The sequence below is a fragment of the Panulirus ornatus genome, chromosome 19 (assembly GCF_036320965.1).
Source record: "Panulirus ornatus isolate Po-2019 chromosome 19, ASM3632096v1, whole genome shotgun sequence".
Taxonomy (NCBI): Eukaryota; Metazoa; Arthropoda; class Malacostraca; order Decapoda; family Palinuridae; genus Panulirus; species Panulirus ornatus.
In genome coordinates this window covers 27,962,644-27,984,165 of record NC_092242.1, presented here as the reverse complement: position 1 = coordinate 27,984,165, position 21,522 = coordinate 27,962,644, and the positions used below count along the sequence as shown (strand labels likewise).

Below are 21,522 nucleotides of genomic sequence, written 5' to 3'. Positions count from 1 at the left end.
AAAATTTTCTCCCCAACTCCCCCCCCCTTCAAATAAATAACAAACATTCACATTCTCCTTCAAAAAAAAAATTTCCCAAAACTCTAATCAATATTCCTACAACCCCCAACAAAAAAAAAAATTTTATTTTTTCCTAATAACTCCCCCTATCCCAAAAAACACTCAAAAATACTTCCCATATCCCTATACTTCCTCTCTCCCTATCAATTAACACCTACCCATACTTAAATTTTCCCTTTTAAAATATAATAAAAATTAAAAAACCCAAAAATAAACTTTATTTAATAACTTTCTTACCATCCCCCTAAAATTCCCTTTTTCCCCTACACCCTAAAAATTTCCATCTCTAATTTTTCCTATCTACCTAATAATAACTATCATCACCCCTCATTATTCATAAAACAAAAACAAAAAAAATCCCCCCCCTATTATTTTCAAATTACCCTATAATCCTCCTCCCTAACCTCTACCCAACCCACCTTCCCTTACCAATTTCCCCTATTTTAAATTTTACCCACCCAATTTTCTTACCAAATTTCCATTCCCCCCCCCCATTTTCTTACCCTAAAACTCAAATTTTCATCACTTTTCCTTTTCACCCCCCTTTTCCCCCCTTCTATTCACCACTTAATTTCTTTTCCCCCCATTTCTCCAATCTTCCCAAATATTCTACTCCCCCCCAACACACTTCCCTCCCCCCATTACATAAAACCTTCCCCTATAAACCCCCCCCCTAATACATAATCTCTTTATTTAATTCACTCTAATTTTCTCCCTTTTCATTCATATATTCCATCTCATAAATCTTCCCCCCCATATTTTTATTAAAAATTCCTACCCCACCTTTACCTCTCTCTATATCCCACCCCCCCTTATTAATCTCTCTCCCCCTCTTTATAAATCCCCCTTAAATCCCATTCTCTCCATCTAAACTTCCCTTTTAATTCCCCCCTTCACACATATACTTTTATTCTTCTTTTTTCCTATTCTCCCCCAATTCTTTAATTTCCCCCATTTCTATCCCCCCCAAAATACAAGAGCAAGGGAAGGAGTAGCAATACTCCTGAAACAGGAGTTGTGGGAGTATGTGATAGAGTGTAAGAAAGTAAATTCTCGATTAATATGGGTAAAAACTGAAAGTTGATGGAGAGAGGTGGGTGATTATTGGTGCATATGCACCTGGGCATGAGAAGAAAGATCAAGAGAGGCAAGTGTTTTGGGAGCAGCTGAATGAGTGTGTTAGTGGTTTTGATGCACGAGACCGGGTTATAGTGATGGGTGATTTGAATGCAAAGGTGAGTAATGTGGCAGTTGAGGGAATAATTGGTATACATGGGGTGTTCAGTGTTGTAAATGGAAATGGTGAAGAGCTTGTAGATTTATGTGCTGAAAAAGGACTGATGATTGGGAATACCTGGTTTAAAAAGCGAGATATACATAAGTATACTTATGTAAGTAGGAGAGATGGCCAGAGAGCGTTATTGGATTACGTGTTAATTGACAGGCGTGCGAAAGAGAGACTTTTGGATGTTAAAGTGCTGAGAGGTGCAACTGGAGGGATGTCTGATCATTATCTTGTGGAGGCTAAGGTGAAGATTTGTATGGGTTTTCAGAAAAGAGGAGTGAATGTTGGGGTGAAGAGGGTGGTGAGAGTAAGTGAGCTTGAGAAGGAGACCTGTGTGAGGAAGTACCAGGAGAGACTGAGTACAGAATGGAAAAAGGTGAGAACAATGGAAGCAAGGGGAGTGGGGGAGGAATGGGATGTATTTAGGGAATCAGTGATGGATTGCGCAAAAGATGCTTGTGGCATGAGAAGAGTGGGAGGTAGGTTGATTAGAAAGGGTAGTGAGTGGTGGGATGAAGAAGTAAGAGTATTAGTGAAAGAGAAGAGAGAGGCATTTGGACGATTTTTGCAGGGAAAAAATGCAATTGAGTGGGAGATGTATAAAAGAAAGAGACAGGAGGTCAAGAGAAAGGTGCAAGAGGTGAAAAAAAGGGCAAATGAGAGTTGGGGTGAGAGAGTATCATTAAATTTCAGGGAGAATAAAAAGATGTTCTGGAAGGAGGTAAATAAAGTGCGTAAGACAAGGGAGCAAATGGGAACTTCAGTGAAGGGCGCAAATGGGGAGGTGATAACAAGTAGTGGTGATGTGAGAAGGAGATGGAGTGAGTATTTTGAAGGTTTGTTGAATGTGTTTGATGATAGAGTGGCAGATATAGGGTGTTTTGGTCGAGGTGGTGTGCAAAGTGAGAGGGTGAGGGAAAATGATTTGGTAAACAGAGAAGAGGTAGTGAAAGCTTTGCGGAAGATGAAAGCCGGCAAGGCAGCAGGTTTGGATGGTATTGCAGTGGAATTTACTAAAAAAAGGGGGTGACTGTATTGTTGACTGGTTGGTAAGGTTATTTAATGTATGTATGACTCATGGTGAGGTGCCTGAGATTGGCGGAATGCGTGCATAGTGCCATTGTACAAAGGCAAAGGGGATAAGAGTGAATGCTCAAATTACAGAGGTATAAGTTTGTTGAGTATTCCTGGTAAATTATATGGGAGGGTATTGATTGAGAGGGTGAAGGCATGTACAGAGCATCAGATTGGGGAAGAGCAGTGTGGTTTCAGAAGTGGTAGAGGATGTGTGGACCAGGTGTTTGCTTTGAAGAATGTATGTGAGAAATACTTAGAAAAGGAAATGGATTTGTATGTAGCATTTATGGATCTGGAGAAGGCATATGATAGAGTTGATAGAGATGCTCTGTGGAAGGTATTAAGAATATATGGTGTGGGAGGAAAGTTGTTAGAAGCAGTGAAAAGTTTTTATCGAGGATGTAAGGCATGTGTACGTGTAGGAAGAGAGGAAAGTGATTGGTTCTCAGTGAATGTAGGTTTGCGGCAGGGGTGTGTGATGTCTCCATGGTTGTTTAATTTGTTTATGGATGGGGTTGTTAGGGAGGTAAATGCAAGAGTTTTGGAAAGAGGGGCAAGTATGAAGTCTGTTGGGGATGAGAGAGCTTGGGAAGTGAGTCAGTTGTTGTTCGCTGATGATACAGGGCTGGTGGCTGATTCATGTGAGAAACTGCAGAAGCTGGTGACTGAGTTTGGTAAAGTGTGTGGAAGAAGAAATTTAAGAGTAAATGTGAATAAGAGCAAGGTTATTAGGTACAGTAGGGTTGAGGGTCAAGTCAATTGGGAGGTGAGTTTGAATGGAGAAAAACTGGAGGAAGTGAAGTGTTTTAGATATCTGGGAGTGGATCTGGCAGCGGATGGAACCATGGAAGCGGAAGTGGATCATAGGGTGGGGGAGGGGTGAAAATTCTTGGGGCCTTGAAGAATGTGTGGAAGTCGAGAACATTATCTCGGAAAGCAAAAATGGGTATGTTTGAAGGAATAGTGGTTCCAACAATGTTGTATGGTTGCGAGGCGTGGGCTATGGATAGAGTTGTGCGCAGGAGGATGGATGTGCTGGAAATGAGATGTTTGAGGACAATGTGTGGTGTGAGGTGGTTTGATCGAGTGAGTAACGTAAGGGTAAGAGAGATGTGTGGAAATAAAAAGAGCGTGGTTGAGAGAGCAGAAGAGGGTGTTTTGAAGTGGTTTGGGCACATGGAGAGGATGAGTGAGGAAAGATTGACCAAGAGGATATATGTGTCGGAGGTGGAGGGAGCAAGGAGAAGAGGGAGAGCAAATTGGAGGTGGAAAGATGGAGTGAAAAAGATTTTGTGTGATCGGGGCCTGAACATGCAGGAGGGTGAAAGGAGGGCAAGGAATAGATTGAATTGGAGCGATGTGGTATACCGGGGTTGACGTGCTGTCAGTGGATTGAATCAAGGCATGTGAAGCGTCTGGGGTAAACCATGGAAAGCTGTGTAGGTATGTATATTTGCGTGTGTGGACGTATGTATATACATGTGTATGGGGGGGGGGGTTGGGCCATTTCTTTCGTCTGTTTCCTTGCGCTACCTCGCAAACGCGGGAGACAGCGACAAAGTATAAAAGAATAAAAAAAAAAAAATATATATATATATATATATATATATATATATATATATATATATATATATATATATATATATATATATATATATATATATATATATATATATATTGTGACAAACAATTCCTAGATGGGCTTGCGATTAAAAACTAATTGCTTTTTGAGGGGGTAATGGAGTTTTCGAAAAACGACATTCCCGACGTAAAATATACGTTTCTTTCTAAGAGACGGGAATCAGCCATCATTTAGACAGGTTAGGAACGAATTGTTGAAATGTTTTATATGTTCGTAGTAGTCATCAGTAATCTAAGTGATTTCCTTGTGTATATCTTGTGTGATAGACATACAGATATCATCTGATGTTTATCCTATCTAAACAGGTGGTCCAGACAGCTCTGAAGCAAACACAGTAATAAATATGTATAAGGTAAAATAAAGATATTTCTACAGAATGTTTTGATGATGCTAGACAAAGTGTTAATGGTATTTTACTGAATGTACATCTCTCCTGTTCACGTCCGGTAGTGACAACGTGACAGGGACACGGTCGTCATGCTATATGTACGATTACAACTATACCTCGGCGGCTCTGCTAGGCTACGAGAAAAGCATCAACAACCCACAGTTCCTCCCCAGCGAGGACGTCGGGATCGTGGCCTGCTCTACCAGAGACTTCAACCTCACCCAGTACAAGTCAACTGTTGTGACTCAGGTAAGTGCCACTCCCAACTATCAACGAGGGAATGGAACTCTTCCAGTGCAGTACACGTACTTCTAACTTTAATACAACACATCCATATCTGGTCTATAGGACACCTATGCATATATATATATATATATATATATATATATATATATATATATATATATATATATATATATATATATATATATATATATATATATATATATATATATATATATATATATATATATATATACATATATATATATATATATATATATATATATATATATATATATATATATATATATATATATATATATATATATGTATATATATATATATATATATATATATATATATATATATATATATATATATATATATATATATATATATATATATATATACTTATTTATCTATTCATTTATTTACTTATATTTATTTTGCTTTCTCGCTATCTCCCGCGTTACCGAGGTAGCGCAAGGAAACAGACGAAAGAATGACCCAACCCAAGCCACATACACGTCCACACAAGCACGTATATATACCTACACATCTCAAAGTATACATATATATACACACACAGACATATACATATATACACATGTGCATAATTCATACTGTCTGCCATTATTTATTCCCATCGCCACCCCGCCATGCATGAAATAACTACCCCTTCCCCCCGCATGTGCGCAAGGTAGCGTTAGGAAAAGACAACAAAGGCCAAAGGCGTTCACACTCAGTCTCTAGCTGTCATGTAAGGATCCACCGAAACCAAACCGCCCTTTCCACATCCAGGCCCCAGACAACTTTCCATAGTTTCCCCCAGACGCTTCACATGCCCTGGTTCAACCCATTGACAGAACGTCGACCCCGGTATACCACATCGTTCCAATTCACTCTATTCCTTGCACGCCTTTCACCCTCCTGCATGTTCGTGCCCCGATCACTCAAAATCTTTTTCACTCCATCTTTCCACCTCCAATTTGGTCTCCCACTTCTCCTCGTTCCCTCCAACTCTGACACATATATCCTCTTAGTATATCTTTTCTCACTCATTCTCTCCATGTGACCAATCCATTTCAAAACACCCTCTTCTACTCTCTCAACCACAATCTTTTTATTACCACACATCTCTCTTACCCTATTATTACTTACTCGATCAAACCACCTCACACCACATATTGTCCTCAAACATCTCATTTCCAGCACATCCACCCTCCTCAGCACAACTCTATCCATAGCCCACGCCTCGCAACTATATAATATTGTTGGAACCACTATTCCTTCAAACATACCCATTTTTGTTTCCGAGATAATGTTCTCGGCTTTCACACATTCTTCAACGCTCCCAGAACTTTCGCCCCCTCCCCCACCCTATGATAAACTTCCGCTTCCATGGTTCCATCCGCTGCCAAATCCACTCCCAGATATCTAAAACAATTCACTTCTTCCAGTTTTTCTCCATTCAAACTTACCTCCCAGTTGACTTGTCCCTCAACCCTACTGTACCTAATAACCTTACTCTTATTCATATTTACTCTCAGCTTTTTTCTCTCTCAAACTTCACAAAACTCAGTCATCAGCTTCTGCAGTTTCTCACAGGAATCAGCCACCAGCGCTGTATCATCAGCGAACAACATCTGACTCACTTTCCAAGCTCTTTCATCCACAACAGACTGCATACTTGCCCCTCTTTCCAAAACTCTTGCATTCACGTCCCTAACAACACCATCCATAAACAAATCAAACAACCATGGGGACATCACACACACCTGCCGCAAACTAACATTCACTGAGAACCAATCACTTTCCTCTCTTTCTACACGTGCACATGCATCACATCCTCGACAAAAAATTATCATTGCTTCTAACAACTTACCTCCCACACCATATAATCTTAAAACCTTCCACAGGGCATCTCTATCAACTATATCATATGCCATCTCCAGATCCAAAAATGCTACATAAAAATGCTACATACACATTTCCTTTTCTAAGTATTTCTCACATACATTCTTCAAAGCAAACACCTGATCCACACATCTTCTACCAATACTGAAACCAGATTGCTCTTCCCCAGGCTGATGATCTGTACATACCTTCACCCTCTCAATCAATACCCTCCCATATAGTTTCCCAAGAATACTCAACAAACTTATACCTCTGTAATTTGAGCACTCACTTTTATCCCTTTGCCTTTGTACAATGGCCCTATGCAAGCATTCCACCAATCCTCAGGCACCTCACAATGAGTCATGCATACGTTAAATAACCTTACCAACCAGTCACCAACACAGTCACCCACTTTTTCAATAAATTTCAGTGCAATACCATCCAAACCCACTGCCTTGCCGGCTTTCATCTTCCGCAAAGCTTTTACTACCTCTTCTCTATTTACAAATCATTTTCCCTAACCCTCTCACTTTGCACACCACCTCGACCAAAACACCCTATATCTGCCACTCTATCATCAAACACATTCAACAAACCTTCAAAATACTCACTCCACCTCCTTCCCACATCACCAATACTTATCACCTCCCCATTAGCCCCCTTTTCTTAAGTTCCCATTTGTTCCCTTGTCTTACGCACTTTATTTACCTCCTTCCAAAATATCTTTTTATTTTCCCTAAAATTTAATGATACTCTCTCACCCCAACTCTAATTTGCCCTCTTTTTCACCTTTAGCACCTTTCTCTTGATCTCCTGCCTCTTTCTTTTATACATCTCCCACTCATTTCATTATTTCCCTGCAAAAATCGTCCAAGTGCCTCTCTCTTCTCTTTCATTAATACTCTTACTTCTTCATCCCATTAATCACTACCCTTTCTAATCTGCCCACATCCCACCCTTATCATGCCACAAGCATCTTCTGCATGAGCCATCACTGCTTCCCTAAATATATCCCATTCCTCCCCCTTTCCCCTTGCGTTCTTTGTTCTCTCCTTTTCCATTCTGTACTCAATCTCTCCTCACAAAAGTCTCCTTACCAAGCTCACTTACTCTCATCACTCTTTTCACCCCAACATTCTCTCTTCTTTTCTGAAAACCTCTACAAATCATCACCTTCGCCTCCACATGATAATGATCACACATCCCTCCAGTTGCACCTCTCAGCACATTAATATCCAAAAGTCTCTCTTTCGCGCGCATATCAATTAACGCTCTCTGGTCATCTCTCCTACTTACATACGTATACTTATGTATATCTCTCTTTTCAAACGAGGTATTCCCAATCACAAGTCCTTTTTCAGCACATAAATCTACAAGCTCTTCACAATTTCCATTTACAACACTGAACACTCCATGTGTACCAATTATTAACTCAACTGCCACATTACTCACCTTTGCATTCAAATCACCCATCACTATAACCCGGTCTTATGCATCAAAACCAGAACACACTCATTCAGCTGCTCCCAAAACACTTGCCTCTCATGATCTTTCTTCTCATGCCCAGGTGCATATGCACCAATAATCACCCATCTCTCTCCATCAACTTTCAGCTTCACCCATATCACTCTAGAGTTTACTTTCTTACACTCTCTGACATACTCCCACAACTCCTTTTTCAGGTGCAGTGCTACTCCTTCCCTTGCTCTTGTCCTCTTACTAACCCTTGACTTTACTCCCAAGACATTCAAAAACCACTCTTCCACTTTACCCTCGAGCTTCCTTCACTCAGGGCCAAAACACCCAGGTTCCTTTCCTCAAACATACTACCTATCTCTCCTTTTTTCTCATCTTGGTTACATGCACACACATTTAGACACCCCAATCTGAGCCTTCGAGGAGGATGAGCACTCCCCGCGTGACTACTTCTGTTTCCCCTTTTAGAAAGTTGAGATACAAGGAGGGGAGGGTTTCTGCCCCCCCCCCCCCCCCCCGGCACGTGAGGAATGCGAGGGAAGCATTCTTTTTCCCTTATCCCAAGGATATATATATATATATATATATATATATATATATATATATATATATATATATATATATATATATATATATATATATATATTGTTGGAACCACTATTCCTTCAAACATACACATTTTTGCTTTCCGAGATAATGTTCTCGACTTCCACACATTCTTCAATGCTCTCAGGATTTTCGCCCCCTCCCCCACCCTATGATTCACTTCCGCTTCCATGGTTCCATCCGCTGCCAGATCCACTCCCAGATATCTAAAACACTTTACTTCCTCCACTTTTTCTCCATTCAAACTTACCTCCCAATTGACTTGACCCTCAACCCTACTGTACCAAATAACCTTGCTCTTATTCACATTTACCCTTAACTTTCTTCTTTCACACACTTTACCAAACTCAGTCACCAGCTTCTGCAGTTTTTCACATGAATCAGCCACCAGCGCTGTATCATAAGCGAACAACAACTGACTCCCTTCCCAAGCTCTCTCATCCACAACAGACTTAATATTTGCCCCTCTTTCCAAAACTCTTGCATTCACCTCCCTAACAACCCCATCCATAAACAAATTAAACAACCATGGAGACATCACACACCCCTGCCGCAAACCTACATTCACTGAGAACTAGTCACTTTCCTCTCTTCCTACACGTACACTTGCCTTACATCCTCGATAAAACTTTTCACTGCTTCTAACAACTTGCCTCCCACACCATATATTCTTAATACCTTCCACAGAGCATCTCTATCAACTCTATCATATGCCTTCTCCAGATCCATAAATGCTACATATAAATCCATTTGCTTTTCTAAGTATTTCTCACATACATTCTTCAAAGCAAACACCTAATCCACACAACCTCTACCACTTCAGAAACCACACTGCTCTTCCCCAATCTGATGCTCTGTACATGCCTTCACCCTCTCAAACAATACCCTCCCATATAATTTACCAGGAATACTCAACAAACTTATACCTCTGTAATTTGAGCACTCACTCTTATCCCCTTTGCCTTTGTACAATGGCACTATGCACGAATTCCGCCAATCCACAGGAACCTCACCATGAGTCATACATACATTAAATAACCTTACCAACCAGTCAACAATACAGTCACCCCCTTTTTTAATAAATTCCACTGCAATACCATCCAAACCTGCTGCCTTCCCGGCTTTCATCTTCCGCAAAGCTTTTACTACCTCTTTTCTGTTTACCAAATCATTTTCCCTAACCCTCCCACTTTGCACACCACCTCGACCAAGAAACCCTATATCTGCCACTCTATCATCAAACAAACACATTCAACACACCTTCAAAATACTCACTCCATCTCCTTCTCACATCACCACTACTTGTTATCACCTCCCCATTAGCGCCCTTCACTGAAGTTCCCATTTGCTCCCTTGTCTTACGCACTTTATTTACCTCCTTCCAGAACATCTTTTTATTCTCCCTAAAATTCCAACAATGTTGTATGGTTGCGAGGCGTGGACTATGGATAGAGTTGTGCGCAGGAGGGTGGATGTGCTGGAAATGAGATGTTTGAGGACAATGTGTGGTGTGAGGTGGTTTGATCGAGTAAGTAATGTAAGGGTAAGAGAGATGTGTGGAAATAAAAAGAGCGTGGTTGAGAGAGCAGAAGAAGGTGTTTTGAAATGGTTTGGGCACATGGAGAGAATGAGTGAGGAAAGATTGACCAAGAGGATATATGTGTCGGAGGTAGAGGGAACGAGGAGAAATGGGAGACCAAATTGGAGGTGGAAAGATGAAGTGAAAAAGATTTTGAGCGATCAGGGCCTGAACATGCAGGAGTGTGAAAGGCGTGCAAGGAATAGAGTGAATTGGATCGATGTGGTATACCGGGGTTGACGTGCTGTCAGTGGATTGAATCAGGGCATGTGAAGCGTCTGGGGTAAACCATGGAAAGTTGTGTGGGGCCTGGATGTGTAAAGGGAGCTGTGGTTTCAGTGCATTATTGCATGACAGCTGGAGACTGAGTATGAACGAATGGGGCCTTTGTTATCTTTTCCTAGCGCTACCTCGCACACATGAGGGGGGAGAGGGATGGTATTCTATGTGTAGCGATGTGGCGATGGGAATGAATAAAGGCAGACAGTGTGAATTGTCTGCATGGGTATATATGTATGTGTCTGTGTGTGTATATATATGTGTACATTGAGATGTACAGGTATGTATATTTGCGTGTTTGGACGTGTGTGTATATACATGTGCATGGGGGTTTGTTGGGCCATTTCTTTCTTCTGTTTCCTTGCGCTACCTCGCACATGTACATAATTCATACTGTCTGCCTTTATTCATTCCCATCGCCACCTCACCACACATAGAATATAAACCCCCTTCCGCCTCATGTGTGCGAGGTAGCGCTAGGAAAAGACAACAAAGGCCACATTCGTTCACACTCAGTCTCTAGCTGTCATGTAATAATGTACTGAAACCACAGCTCTCTTTTCACACCCAGGCCCAACACAACTTTCCATGGTTTACCCCAGACGCTTCACATGCCCTGGTTCAACCCATTGACAGCACGACGACCCAGGTAGTCGACATCATTCCAATTCACTCTATTCCTTGCACGCCTTTCACCCTCCTGCATGTTCAGGCCCCGATCACTCAAAATCTTTTTCACTCCGTCTTTCCACCTCCAATTTGGTCTACCACTTCTTCTAGTTCCCTCCACCTCCGACACATATATCCTCTTGGTCAATCTTTCCTCACTCATTCTCCCCATGTGACCAAACCATTTCAAAATACCCTCTTCTGCTCTCTCAACCACACTCACTTTATTACCACACATCTCTCTTACCCTATTATTACTTACTCGATCAAACCACCTCACACCACATATTGTCCTCAAGCATCTCATTTCAAGCACATCAACCCTCCTGCGCACAACTGTATCCAATGCCTACGCCTTGCAACCATACAACATTGTTAGAACCACTATTCTTTCAAACATACCGACCTTTGCTTTCCGAGATAATGTTCTCGACTTCCACACACCTTTCACCGCTACCAAAATTCTCGCCCTCTCCCCCGCCCTATGATTCCCTTTCGCTTCCATGGTTCCATTCGCTGCCTGATCCACTCCCAGATATCTAAATAACTTCAGTTCCTCCAGGTTTTTCTCCACTCAAACTTACCTCCCAATTGACTTGACCCTCAACCTTACTGTACCTAATAACCTTGCTCTTCTTTACATTTACTTTCAACTTTCTTCTTTCACACATCTTACCAAACTCAGTCACCAGCTTCTGCAGTTTTTCACATGAATCAGCCACCAGCGCTGTATCATCAGCAAACAACAACTGACTCACTACCCAAGCTCTCTCATCCACAACTACTGCATACTTGCCCCTCTTTCCAAAACTCTTGCATTCACCTCCCTAACAACCCTATCCATAAACAAATTAAACAACCATGGAGACAATATACACCTCTCATGCAAACCTACATTCACTGAGAACCAATCACTTTGCTCTCTTCCTACATGTACACATGCCTTACATCCACGATAAAAACTTTTCACTGCTTCTAACAACTTGCCTCCCACACCAAATATTCTTAATACCTTCCACAGAGCATCTCTATCAACTCTATCATATGCCTTCTCCAGATCCATAAATGCTGCATACAAATCCATTTGCTTTTCCATGTATTTCTCTCACATACATTCTTCAAAGCAAACACCTGATCCACACATCCTCTACCACTTCTGAGACTACACTGTTCTTCCCCAATCTGATGCTCTGTACATGCCTTCACTCTCTTAATCAATACCCTCCCATATAATTTACCAGGAATACTCAACAAACTTATACCTCTGTAATTTGAGCACTCACTCTTATCCCCTTTGCCTTTGTACAATGGCACTATGCAAGCATTCCACCAATCCTCAGGCATCTCACCATGAGTCATACATACATTAAATAACCTTACCAACCAGTCAACAATACAGTCATCCCCTTTTTTAATACATTCCACTGCAATACCATCCAAACCCACTGCCTTGTCGGCTTTCATCTTCCGCAAAGCTTTTACTACCTCTTCTCTGTTTACCAAATCATTTTCCCTAACCCTCTCACTTTGCACACCACCTCGACCAAAATACCCTATATCTGCCACTCTATCATCAAACAAATTCAACAGACCTTCAAAATACTCACTCCATCTTCTCACATCACCACTATTTGTTATCACCTCCCCATTAGCCCCCTTCACTGAAGTTCCAATTTGCTCTCTTGTCTTACGCACTTTATTTACCTCGTTCCAGAACACCTTTTTATTCTCCCTAAAATTTAAAGATACTCTCTCACCCCAACTCTCATTTGCCCTCTTTTTCACCTCTTCCGCCTTTCTCTTAACCTCCTACCTCTTTCTTTTATACATCTCCCACTCATTTGCATTTTCCCTGCAAAAATCGTCAAAATGCCTCTCTCTTTTCTCTCACTAATAATCTTACTTCTTCATCTCACCACTCACTACCCTTTCTAATCCGCCCACCTCCCACGCTTTTCATGCTTCGAGCATCTTTTGCGCAGGCCATCACTGCTTCCCTAAATACATCCCATTACTCCCCCACTCCCCTTACGTCCTTTGTTCTCACCTTTTTCCATTCTGTACTCAGTCTCTCCGGGTACTTCCTCACACAAGTCTCCTTCCCAAGCTCACATACTCTCACAACTCTCTTCACCCCAATATTCTCTCTTCTTTTATGAAAACCTCTAAAAATCTTCACCTTCGCCTCCACAAGATAATGTTCACACATCCCTCCAGTTGCACCTCTCAGCACATTAACATCCAAAAGTCTCTATTTTGCGCGCCTATACATTAAAACTTAATCCAATAACGCTCTCTGGACATCTCTCCTACTTGCATATGTATATTTATGTATATTTCTCTTTTCAAACCAATAATTCCCAATCACCAGTCCTTTTTCAGCACATAAATCTACAAGATCTTCACCATTTCCATTTACAACACTGAACACCACATGTATACCAATTATTCCCTCAACTGCCACATTACTCACCTTTGCATTCAAATCACCCATAACTATAACCCGGTCTTGTGCATCAAAACCACAAACACACTCATTCAGCTGCTCCCAAAACACTTGCCTCTCATGATCTTTCTTCTCATTATATATATATATATATATATATATATATATATATATATATATATATATATATATATATATATATATATATATATATATATATATATATATATATATATGTATATATATTTTTTTTATTCTTTTTATTTTGCTTTGTCGCTGTCTCCCGCGTTTGCGAGGTAGCGCAAGGACACAGACGAAAGAAAATGGCCCAACCCACCCCCATACACATTGTACACACTCACACGCCCACACACGCAAATATACATACCTATACATACCAATGTAAACATATATATACACACACAGACACATACATATATACCCATGCACACAATTCCCACTGTCTGCCCCTAATCATTCCCATCGCCACCTCGCCACACGTGGAATACCATCCCCCTCCCCCCTCATGTGTGCGAGGTAGCACTAGGAAAAGACAACAAAGGCCCCATTCGTTCACACTCAGTCTCCAGCTGTCAAGCAATAATGCCCGAAACCACAGCTCCCTTTCCACATCCAGGCCCCACACAACTTTCCATTGTTTACCCGAGACGCTTCACATGCCCTGATTAAATCCACTGACAGCACGGCAACCCCGGTATACCACATCGATCCAGTTCACTCTATTCCTTGCCCTACTTTTACCCTCCTGCATGTTCAGGCCCTGATCACACAAAATCTTTTTCACTCCATCTTTCCACCTCCAATTTGGTCTCCCACTTCTCCTCGTTCCCTCCAACTCCGACACATATATCCTCTTGGTCAATCTTTCCTCACTCATTCTCTCCATGTGCGCAAACCATTTCAAAACACCCTCTTCTGCTCTCTCAACCACGCTCTTTTTATTTCCGCACATCTCTCTTACCCTTATATTACTTACTCGATCAAACCACCTCACACTACACATTGTCCTCAAACATCTCATTTCCAGCACATATATCCTCCTGCGAACAACTCTATCCATAGCCCACGCCTCGCGACCATACAACATTGTTGGAACCACTATTCCTTCAAACATACCCATTTTCGCTTTCCGAGATAATGTTCTCGACTTCCACACATTCTTCAAGTCTCCCAGGATTTTCGCCCCCTCCCCCACCCTATCATTCACTTCCGCTTCCATGGTTCCATCCGCTGCCAGATCCACTCCCAGATATCTAAAACACTTTACTTCCTCCAGTTTTTCTCCATTCAAACTTACCTCCCAATTAACTTGACCCTCAACCCTACTGTACCTAATAACCTTGCTCTTATTCACATTTACTCTTAACTTGCCCCTCTTTCCAAAACTCTTGCATTCACCTTCCTAAAAACCCCATCCATAAACAAATTAAACAACCATGGAGACATCACACAGCCCCGCCGCAAACCAACATTCACTGAGAACCAATCACTTTCCTCTCTTCCTACACGTACACATGCCTTACATCCTCGATAAAAACTTTTCACTGCTTCTAACAACTTGCCTCCCACACCATATATTCTTAATACCTTCCACAGAGCATCTCTATCAACTCTATGATATGCCTTCTCCAGATCCATAAATGCTACATATAAATCCATTTGCTTTTCTAAGTATTTCTCACATACATTTTTCAAAGCAAACACATCCTCTACCACATCTGAAACCACACTGCTCTTCCCCAATCTGATGCTCTGTACATATCTTCACCCTCTCAATCAATACCCTCCCATATAATTTACCAGGAATACCCGACAAACTTATTCAACAAACATATTCCTCTGTAATTTGAGCACTCACTCTAATCCCCTTTGCCTTTGTACAGTGGCACTATGCACGCATTCCGCCAATCCTCAGGCACCTCACCATGAGTCATACACTCATTAAATAACCTTACCAACCAGTCAACAATACAGTCACCCCCTTTGTTTATAAATTCCACTTCAATACCATCCAAACCTGCTGCCTTGCCGGCTTTCATCTTCCGCAAAGCTTTTACTACCTCTTCTCTGTTTTCCAAATCATTTTCCCTAACCCTCTCACTTTGCACACCACCTCGACCAAAACACCCTATATCTGCCACTCTATCATCAAACACATTCAACAAACCTTCAAAATACTCACTCCATCTCCTTCTTTCATCACCACTACTTGTTATCACCTCCCCAATTGCGCCCTTCACTGAAGTTCCCATTTGCTCCCTTGTCTTACGCACTTTGTTTACCTCCTTCCAGAACATCTTTTTATTCTCCCTAAAATTTAATGATACTCTCTCACCCCAACTCTCATTTGCCCTCTTTTTCACCTCTTGCATCTTTCTCTTGACCCCCTGTCTCTTTCTTTTATACATCTCCCACTCAATTGCATTTTTTTCCTGCAAAAATTGTCCAAATGCCTCTCTCTTCTCTTTCACTAATAATCTTACTTCTTCATCCTACCACTCACTACCCTTTCTAATCAACCCACCTCCAACTCTTCTCATGCCACAAGCATCTTTTGCGCAATCCATCACTGATTCCCTAAATACATCCCATTCCTCCCCCACTCACCTTACTTCCATTGTTCTCACCTTTTTCCATTCTGTACTCAGTCTCTCCTGGTACTTCCTAACACAAGTCTCCTTCCCAAGCTCACTTACTCTCACCACCATCTTCACCCCAACATTCACTCTTCTTTTCTGAAAACCCATACAAATCTTCACCTTAGCCTCCACAAGATAATGATCAGACATCCCTCCAGTTGCACCTCTCAGCACATTAACATCCAAAAGTCTCTCTTTCGTGCGTCTATCAATTAACACGTAATCCAGTAACGATATCTGGCCATCTCTCCTACTTACATACGTATACTTACGTATATCTCGCTTTTTAAACCAGGTATTCCCAATCACCAGTCCTTTTTCAGAACATAAATCTACAAGCTCTTCACCATTTCCATTTACAACACTGAACACCCCATGTATACCACTTATTCCCTCAACTGCCACATTACTCACCTTTGAATTCAAATCACATATCACTATAACCGGGACTCAAAAACCACTAACCATCAAAACGACTAACACACTCATTCAGCTGCTCCCAAAACACTTGCCTCTCATGATCTTTCTTCTCATGCCCAGGTGTGAATATGCACCAATAATCACACATCTCTCTCCATCAACTTTCAGTTTTACCCATATCAATCGAGAATTTACTTTCTTACATTCTATCACATACTCCCACAACTCCTGTTTCAGGAGTACTGCTACTCTTTCCCTTGCTCTCGTCCTCTCACTAACCCCTGACTTTACCCCCAAGACATTCCCAAACCACTCTTCCCTTTATCCTTGAGGTTCGTTTCACTCAGAGCCAAAACATCCAGACTCCTTTCCTCAAACATACTACCTATCTCTCCTTTCTTCACATCTTGGTTACATCCACACACAATGAGACACCCCAGTCTGAGCCTTCGAGGAGGATGAGCACTCCCCGCGTGACTCCTTCTGTTTCCTATTTTAGAAAGTTAAAAATACAAGGAGAGGAGGATTTCTGGCCCCCCACTCCCGTCCCCTCTACTCGCCTTCTACAACAAGAGAGGAATGCGTGGGAAGTATATATATATATATATATATATATATATATATATATATATATATATATACAAGGACAAGAGCAAGGGAAGGAGTAGCAATACTCCTGAAACAGGAGTTGTGGGAGCATGTGATAGAGTGTAAGAAAGTAAATTCTCGATTAATATGGGTAAAACTGAAAGTTGATGGAGAGAGGTGGGTGATTATTGGTGCATATGCACCTGGGCATGAGAAGAAAGATCAAGAGAGGCAAGTGTTTTGGGAGCAGCTGAATGAGTGTGTTAGAGGTTTTGATGCACGAGACCGGGTCATAGTGATGGGTGATTTGAATGCAAAGGTGAGTAATGTGGCAGTTGAGGGAATAATTGGTATACATGGGGTGTTCAGTGTTGTAAATGGAAATGGTGAAAAGCTTGTAGATTTATGTGCTGAAAAAGGACTGATGATTGGGAATACCTGGTTTAAAAAGCGAGATATACATAAGTATACTTATGTAAGTAGGAGAAATGGCCAGAGAGCGTTATTGGATTACGTGATAATTGACAGGCGCGCGAAAGAGAGACTTTTGGATGTTAATGTGCTGAGAGGTGCAACTGGAGGGATGTCTGATCATTATCTTGTGGAGGCTAAGGTGAAGATTTGTATGGGTTTTCAGGAAAGAAGAGTGAATGTTGGGGTGAAGAGGGTGGTGAGAGTAAGTGAGCTTGAGAAGGAGACCTGTGTGAGGAAGTACCAGGAGAGACTGAGTACAGAATGGAAAAAGGTGAGAACAATGGAAGTAAGGGGAGTGGGGGAGGAATGGGATGTATTTAGGGAATCAGTGATGGATTGCGCAAAAGATGCTTGTGGCATGAGAAGAGTGGGAGGTGGGTTGATTAGAACGGGTAGTGAGTGGTGGGATGAAGAAGTAAAAGTATTAGTGAAAGAGAAGAGAGAGGCATTTGGACGATTTTTGCAGGGAAAAAATGCAATTGAGTGGGAGATGTATAAAAGAAAGAGACAGGAGGTCAAGAGAAAGGTGCAAGAGGTGAAAAAAAGGGCAAATGAGAGTTGGGGTGAGAGAGTATCATTAAATTTTAGGGAGAATAAAAAGATGTTCTGGAAGGAGGTAAATAAAGTGCGTAAGACAAGGGAGCAAATGGGAACTTCGGCAAGGCAGCAGGTTTGGATGGTATTGCAGTGGAATTTATTAAAAAAGGGGGTGACTGTATTGTTGACTGGTTGGTAAGGTTATTTAATGTATGTATGACTCATGGTGAGGTGCCTGAGGATTGGCGGAATGCGTGCATAGTGCCATTGTACAAAGGCAAAGGGGATAAGAGTGAGTGCTCAAATTACAGAGGTATAAGTTTGTTGAGTATTCCTGGTAAATTATATGGGAGGGTATTGATTGAGAGGGTGAAGGCATGTACAGAGCATCAGATTGGGGAAGAGCAGTGTGGTTTCAGAAGTGGTAGAGGATGTGTGGATCAGGTGTTTGCTTTGAAGAATGTATGTGAGAAATACTTAGAAAAGCAAATGGATTTGTATGTAGCATTTATGGATCTGGAGAAGGCATATGATAGAGTTGATAGAGATGCTCTGTGGAAGGTATTAAGAATATATGGTGTGGGAGGAAAGTTGTTAGAAGCAGTGAAAAGTTTTTATCGAGGATGTAAGGTATGTGTACGTGTAGGAAGAGAGGAAAGTGATTGGTTCTCAGTGAATGTAGGTTTGCGGCAGGGGTGTGTGATGTCTCCATGGTTGTTTAATTTGTTTATGGATGGGGTTGTTAGGGAGGTAAATGCAAGAGTTTTGGAAAGAGGGGCAAGTATGAAGTCTGTTGGGGATGAGAGAGCTTGGGAAGTGAGTCAGTTGTTGTTCGCTGATGATACAGCGCTGGTGGCTGATTCATGTGAGAAACTGCAGAAGCTGGTGACTGAGTTTGGTAAAGTGTGTGGAAGAAGAAAGTTAAGAGTAAATGTCAATAAGAGCAAGGTTATTAGGTACAGTAGGGTTGAGGGTCAAGTCAATTGGGAGGTGAGTTTGAATGGAGAAAAACTGGAGGAAGTGAAGTGTTTTAGATATCTGGGAGTGGATCTGGCAGCGGATGGAACCATGGAAGCGGAAGTGGATCATAGAGTGGGGGAGGGGGCGAAAATCCTGGGGCCTTGAAGAATGTGTGGAAGTCGAGAACATTATCTCGGAAAGCAAAAATGGCTATGTTTGAGGGAATAGTGGTTCCAACAATGTTGTATGGTTGCGAGGCGTGGGCTATGGATAGAGTTGTGCGCAGGAGGATGGATGTGCTGGAAATGAGATGTTTGAGGACAATGTGTGGTGTGAGGTGGTTTGATCGAGTGAGTAACGTAAGGGTAAGAGAGATGTGTGGAAATAAAAAGAGCGTGGTTGAGAGAGCAGAAGAGGGTGTTTTGAAGTGGTTTGGGCACATGGAGAGGATGAGTGAGGAAAGATTGACCAAGAGGATATATGTGTCGGAGGTGGAGGGAACAAGGAGAAGAGGGAGACCAAATTGGAGGTGGAAAGATGGAGTGAAAAAGATTTTGTGTGATCGGGGCCTGAACATGCAGGAGGGTGAAAGGAGGGCAAGGAATAGAGTGAGTTGGAGCGATGTTGTATACCGGGGTTGACGTGCTGTCAGTGGATTGAAGCAGGGCATGTGAAGTGTCTGGGGTAAACCGTGGAAGGCTGTGTAGGTATGTATATTTGCGTGTGTGGACGTATGTATATACATGTGTATGGGGGGGGGGGTTGGGCCATTTCTTTCGTCTGTTTCCTTGCGCTACCTCGCAAACGCGGGAGACAGCGACAGAGTATAATAAAAAAAAAAAAAATATATATATATATATATATATATATATATATATATATATATATATATATATATATATATATATATATATATATATATATAATCTAGAATTTACTTTCTTACCCTCTATCACATATTCCCACCACTGCTGTTTCATAATTAGTGCTACTCCATCCCTTGCTCTTGTCCTCTCACTAACACCTGACTTTACTCCCAAGACATTCCCAAACCACACTTCCCCTTAACCCTTGAGCTTCGTTTTACTCACACCCAAAACATCCAGGTTCCTTACCTCAAACATACTACTTATCTCTCCCTTTTTCTCATCTTGTTTACATCCACACTCATTTAAACACCCCAATCTGAGCCTCCGAGGAGGATGGGCACTCCCCGCGTGACATTCTTCTGTTTCCCCTTTTAGAAAGTTGATATGCAAGGAGGGGAGGGTTTCTAGCATCCCCCCCATCCCGTCCCCTTTAGTCGCCTTCTACGACACGTGAGGAATGCGTGGGAAGTCTTTCTCCCCTATCCGCAGGGATATATATATATATATATATATATATATATATATATATATATATATATATATATATATATATATATATATATATATATATATATATATATATATATATATATATATATATATATATATATATATATATATATATATATATATATATATAGATAATATATATATATATATATATATATATATATATATATATATATATGTATATATATATGTATATTTATTTATTTTATCTATTTTCCTTTGTCGCTGTCTCCCGCGTTAGCGAGGTAGCACAAGGAAACAGACGAAAGAATGGCCTAACCCGCCCACATACACATGTATATACATACACGTCCACACACGCAAATATACATACCTATACATCTCAAGGTACACATATATATACACACACAGACATATACATATATACACAAGTACATAATTCATACTGTCTGCCTTTATTTGTTCCCATCGCCACCTCGCCACACATGGAATAACAATCCCCTCCCCCTTATGTGTGCGAGGTAGCACTAGGAAAAGACACCAAAGGCCCCATTTGTTCACACACAGTCTCTAGCTGTCATGTAATAATGCACCGAAACCACAACTCCCTTTCCACATCCAGGCCACACACAAATTTTCATGGTTTACCCCAGACGCTTCACATGACCTGGTTCAACCCATTGACAGCACGCCGACTCCAGTATACCACATCGTTCCAATTCACTCTATTCCTTGCACGCCTTTCACCCTCCTGCATGTTCAGGCCCCGATCACTCAAAATCTTTTTCATTCCATCTTTCCACCTCCAATTTTGTCTCCCACTTCTCCTCGTTCCCTCCACCTCCGACACATATATCCTCTTGGTCAATCTTTCCTCACTCATTCTCTCCATGTGACCAAACCATTTCAAAACAC

The 21,522-nt window shown here is 41.4% G+C and overlaps 1 protein-coding gene across 1 annotated transcript in view; it reads left to right on the top strand.

Moving 5' to 3' along the window:
* The window catches only part of LOC139755474 (organic cation transporter protein-like), a 166,333-nt gene that overhangs the window by 75,561 nt on the left and 69,250 nt on the right, over window positions 1-21,522 (top strand). The window contains exon 4 of the mRNA XM_071673813.1: window positions 4,515-4,701. Coding sequence (XP_071529914.1) covers window positions 4,515-4,701 — 187 coding nt within the window. The remainder of the gene's footprint in view (window positions 1-4,514; window positions 4,702-21,522) is intronic.